Source organism: Gymnodraco acuticeps, unplaced genomic scaffold (genome assembly GCF_902827175.1).
Source record: "Gymnodraco acuticeps unplaced genomic scaffold, fGymAcu1.1, whole genome shotgun sequence".
In the NCBI taxonomy this organism is placed as follows: domain Eukaryota; kingdom Metazoa; phylum Chordata; class Actinopteri; order Perciformes; family Bathydraconidae; genus Gymnodraco; species Gymnodraco acuticeps.
In genome coordinates this window covers 6,612-12,500 of record NW_022990151.1, presented here as the reverse complement: position 1 = coordinate 12,500, position 5,889 = coordinate 6,612, and the positions used below count along the sequence as shown (strand labels likewise).

Sequence of the window (5,889 nt, the reverse complement as noted above, 5' to 3'; positions counted from 1 at the left end):
TGCTGGTATGTATTGTACAGTATTATATATGCTGGTATGTATTGTGCAGTATTATATATGCTGGTATGTATTGTGCAGTATTATATATGCTGGTATGTATTGTACAGTATTATATATGCTGGTATGTATTGTACAGTATTATATATGCTGGTATGTATTGTACAGTATTATATATGCTGGTATGTATTGTACAGTATTATATATGCTGGTATGTATTGTGCAGTATTATATATGCTGGTATGTATTGTGCAGTATATATATGCTGGTATGTATGTGCAGTATTATATATGCTGGTATGTATTGTACAGTATTATATATGCTGGTATGTATTGTACAGTATTATATATGCTGGTATGTATTGTACAGTATTATATATGCTGGTATGTATTGTACAGTATTATATATGCTGGTATGTATTGTACAGTATTATATATGCTGGTATGTATTGTACAGTATTATATATGCTGGTATGTATTGTACAGTATTATATATGCTGGTATGTATTGTACAGTATTATATACTGGTATTGTACAGTATTATATATGCTGGTATGTATTGTACAGTATTATATATGCTGGTATGTATTGTACAGTATTATATATGCTGGTATGTAGGCCTATTGTACAGTATTATATATGCTGGTATGTATTGTGCAGTATTATATATGTTGGTATGTATTGTACAGTATTATATATGCTGGTATGTATTGTACAGTATTATATATGCTGGTATGTATTGTACAGTATTATATATGCTGGTATGTATTGTACAGTATTATATATGCTGGTATGTATTGTACAGTATTATATATGCTGGTATGTATTGTACAGTATTATATATGCTGGTATGTATTGTACAGTATTATATATGCTGGTATGTATTGTGCAGTATTATATATGCTGGTATGTATTGTACAGTATTATATATGCTGGTATGTATTGTACAGTATTATATATGCTGGTATGTATTGTACAGTATTATATATTCTGGTATGTATTGTACAGTATTATATATGCTGGTATGTATTGTACAGTATTATATATGCTGGTATGTATTGTACAGTATTATATATGCTGGTATGTATTGTGCAGTATTATATATGCTGGTATGTATTGTACAGTATTATATATGCTGGTATGCATTGTACAGTATTATATATGCTGGTATGTATTGTGCAGTATTATATATGCTGGTATGTATTGTGCAGTATTATATATGCTGGTATGTATTGTACAGTATTATATATGCTGGTATGTATTGTACAGTATTATATATGCTGGTATGTATTGTGCAGTATTATATATGCTGGTATGTATTGTGCAGTATTATATATGCTGGTATGTATTGTGCAGTATTATATATGCTGGTATGTATTGTACAGTATTATATATGCTGGTATGTATTGTGCAGTATTATATATGCTGGTATGTATTGTACAGTATTATATATGCTGGTATGTATTGTACAGTATTATATATACTGGTATGTATTGTGCAGTATTATATATGCTGGTATGTATTGTACAGTATTATATATGCTGGTATGTATTGTACAGTATTATATATGCTGGTATGTATTGTGCAGTATTATATATGCTGGTATGTATTGTACAGTATTATATATGCTGGTATGTATTTTACAGTATTATATATGCTGGTATGTATTGTGCAGTATTATATATGCTGGTATGTATTGTACAGTATTATATATGCTGGTATGTATTGTACAGTATTATATATGCTGGTATGTATTGTACAGTATTATATATGCTGGTATGTATTGTACAGTATTATATATGCTGGTATGTATTGTACAGTATTATATACTGGTATGTATTGTACAGTATTATATATGCTGGTATCTATTGTACAGTATTATATATTCTGGTATGTATTGTACAGTATTATATATGCTGGTATGTATTGTACAGTATTATATATGCTGGTATGTATTGTACAGTATTATATATTCTGGTATGTATTGTACAGTATTATATATGCTGGTATGTATTGTACAGTATTATATATGCTGGTATGTATTGTACAGTATTATATATGCTGGTATGTATTGTGCAGTATTATATATGCTGGTATGTATTGTACAGTATTATATATGCTGGTATGTATTGTACGGTATTATATATGCTGGTATGTATTGTACAGTATTATATATGCTGGTATGTATTGTACAGTATTATATATGCTGGTATGCATTGTACAGTATTATATATGCTGGTATGTATTGTACAGTATTATATATGCTGGTATGTATTGTACAGTATTATATATGCTGGTATGTATTGTACAGTATTATATATGCTGGTATGTATTCTACAGTATTATATATGCTGGTATGTATTGTACAGTATTATATATGCTGGTATGTATTGTACAGTATTATATATGCTGGTATGTATTGTACAGTATTATATATGCTGGTATGTATTGTACAGTATTATATATGCTGGTATGTATTGTACAGTATTATATATGCTGGTATGTATTGTATCCCTTCAGGCCTCCAGGCTCGGAGCAGCAGATCCTCAGACCCTGGATGGTGGTGAACCTGGTGGTGGCCATTCTGGTGGGCTTAGCCTGGGCGGTGGTCTCCACCCGGCCCGACATCGACTACACCGAGGGTGAGGCACAAATACTGCACGCCTTCATTTATATTTCACTGTGTTATTCTTAAAGTCCGAAATTCAGAGAAAAAATTGACATTTTAAAAGAAATTATAATAATGTGTCGCATCCCAAAAATGCTCATGTGGCCCTCATCCTATTCCTTACTCATCATCTAGTTAAAAAAAGTCACCATTTTACAGAAAACCCCCCAAATTCACATGTTTTCCCGTCACAGTGGCGATTTCTCCCAGACCTGGGATATATTGATGATGAAGAGGATGATAGGAGACCTTTACGTTGTATTCTCTTCATGTGTACCTTGTGTGAATCCTGTTTTTCACTCTGACCCTGTTGCTGCTAGAAACGCTTGAATGTCCCCAAGGCGAAAAATAAAGTTCCATCTGACTTGTCTGATCTTAAATCTGCCACCAGATGGCGCCACAATAAGCAATGCTATTTTAAATCCTGCAGAGAAAATACTTTATGTATCTCTTACCTTATGAAACACCTTGAATAATGTCTGAGATTAAAATGGGGAGCTAGCGGGAACAAACCCTTGAATAATGTCTGAGATTAAGATGGTGAGTTAGCGGGAACAAACCCTTGAATAATGTCTGAGATTAAGATGGTGAGCTAGCGGGAACAAACCCTTGAATAATGTCTGAGATTAAGATGGTGAGTTAGCGGGAACAAACCCTTGAATAATGTCTGAGATTAAGATGGTGAGTTAGCGGGAACAAACCCTTGAATAATGTCTGAGATTAAGATGGTGAGTTAGCGGGAACAAACCCTTGAAAAATGTCTGAGATTAAGATGGGGAGTTAGCGGGAACAAACCCTTGAATAATGTCTGAGATTAAGATGGGGAGCTAGCGGGAACAAACCCTTGAATAATGTCTGAGATTAAGATGGTGAGCTAGCGGGAACAACCCCTTGAATAATGTCTGAGATTAAGATGGTGAGCTAGCGGGAACAAACCCTTGAATAATGTCTGAGATTAAGATGGTGAGCTAGCGGGAACAAACCCTTGAATAATGTCTGAGATTAAGATGGTGAGCTAGCGGGAACAAACCCTTGAATAATGTCTGAGATTAAGATGGTGAGCTAGCGGGAACAAACCCTTGAATAATGTCTGAGATTAAGATGGTGAGCTAGCGGGAACAAACCCTTGAATAATGTCTGAGATTAAGATGGGGAGCTAGCGGGAACAAACCCTTGAATAATGTCTGAGATTAAGATGGTGAGCTAGCGGGAACAAACCCTTGAATAATGTCTGAGATTAAGATGGTGAGCTAGCGGGAACAAACCCTTGAATAATGTCTGAGATTAAGATGGGGAGCTAGCGGGAACAAACCCTTGAATAATGTCTGAGATTAAGATGGGGAGCTAGCGGGAACAAACCCTTGAATAATGTCTGAGATTAAGATGGTGAGCTAGCGGGAACAAACCCTTGAAGAATGTCTGAGATTAAGATGGGGAGCTAGCGGGAACAAACCCTTGAAGAATGTCTGAGATTAAGATGGGGAGCTAGCGGGAACAAACCCTTGAAAATGAATGAAGCAGATAAATATTCAAAGAGAGATTTCAGGTTGATGTGTTTCTGCAGAGTTTCTGATGACGATGGAGGTGGAGGGATACCCGAGAGCAGAGGACAATCTGGACATCCCTGCCTGAACATCACTTCTCTCCTTTATTTGTTGAATTTGTTTTTTCTACAGATTGTTGTAAATAAAGAATGGCAGTATATGTACAATTAGGGCCGTCCATTGTTTTTATTACTTGTTCGTTTGATTTTAATCCATTTTGTAACTACGTCATACGGCCCGTCCACACAGTGGCGTGCGTTGACGCTTGCCGACGGGCGTGTCTGACACTCGACCAACAACCAATCACATGAATCTCCCGCCCCTGACACACAAGCACGCGGTTTGATTGGCTAGAGCTTGTACTGGCATATGATTCGATTGGCTGTCGAGGCGTCAAAAGTTGAACATTGCTCAACTTTTGAAGCGAGCAACGCCAGCAACGCTCCACGTCGCTTCCCAAAATGCAGTTCGGCTAAAAGTGACGTCACCCCATTCAAAGTGAATGGGCCGAAGCGTTGGAAGCTTCAACCCACGCCGCTGTGTGGACGGGCCGTCAGAGAGAATACAAGAGAAATATCATGCAACTTTATAATTGTAATAATAATTATTCACTATTCAACTTTTTTTATCATTTAAAAATGATAATATCCCCCAACACACACACACACACACACTCACACTCACACACACACACACACTCTCACACACACACACACACACATACTCACACACACACACTCACACACACTCACTCTCACACACACACACACCACACACAGAGAGAGACACACACACACCACACACACAGAGAGAGACACACACACACACAGAGAGAGACACACACACACACACTCACACACACACACTCACTCTCACACACACACACACACACCACACACAGAGAGAGACACACACACACACCACACACAGAGAGAGACACACACACACACACACACACACACAGAGAGAGACACACACACACACACACACACACACACACACACACACACACACACAGTCAATGTGCAATTTACGGCACTTTTCTGGGATAAATCTTTAACATCCGTCGATTTCCAAAAAGTCTTGCGTCCACGCGGAATCTGAATCAAAATACACCAAAAGCAGCGAATAAGACCCCCGAGCGTGGGCATAAGGCACAGACAAACAAACAAGGTAGAGCGTCTGGAGCACGAACGCAACCCCACGAACGACCCGCTGTTGTTGTTGTTGAAACGCATCAGCAATGACGCGGGGGTGAGCAGGAGAGGCGGGGCTATGGCGTCATCGATTCAGGAAATGATCTAGGGCGTACACACGGAGCCGCAAGCGTGTCGTCCTCAGACCGACCCACTTTGGGAGCCGGTTTCAAAGTGAATCGGATTCGGGCTCCGTGTGGACGAGCCGTCGATACGATAGAGAACTATGGGCTTAGATATGCCTCATCATTATTTGTGTGAACATAAAAATAATTTGTGTGTAAATATGTGATTTGTAAAACAACATCCACAAATGCATTTAAAAGATTTGCAAACTCACAAATAAATTTGCAAGTGTAAAACGGATCTGCAAATACGCTAAATATGTTCACAAATAAAAAAAGATCTGTGAATATGTCTTTAACATTTACACCTTTCGATCCGGCATTTGTGAATCCATTTTGTATTTGTGGACCAAAAATGCG

The 5,889-nt window shown here is 37.5% G+C and overlaps 1 protein-coding gene across 1 annotated transcript in view; it reads left to right on the top strand.

The window, feature by feature from the left end:
* The window catches only part of LOC117546871 (transmembrane protein 237A-like), a 10,818-nt gene extending 6,454 nt beyond the window's left edge, over positions 1-4,364 (top strand). The window contains exons 8-9 of the mRNA XM_034217228.1: positions 2,517-2,638; positions 4,229-4,364. Of these exons, the coding sequence (XP_034073119.1) occupies positions 2,517-2,638; positions 4,229-4,296 (190 nt within the window). The 3' untranslated portion in view covers positions 4,297-4,364. The remainder of the gene's footprint in view (positions 1-2,516; positions 2,639-4,228) is intronic.
* The last annotated feature ends 1,525 nt before the right edge of the window (positions 4,365-5,889 follow it).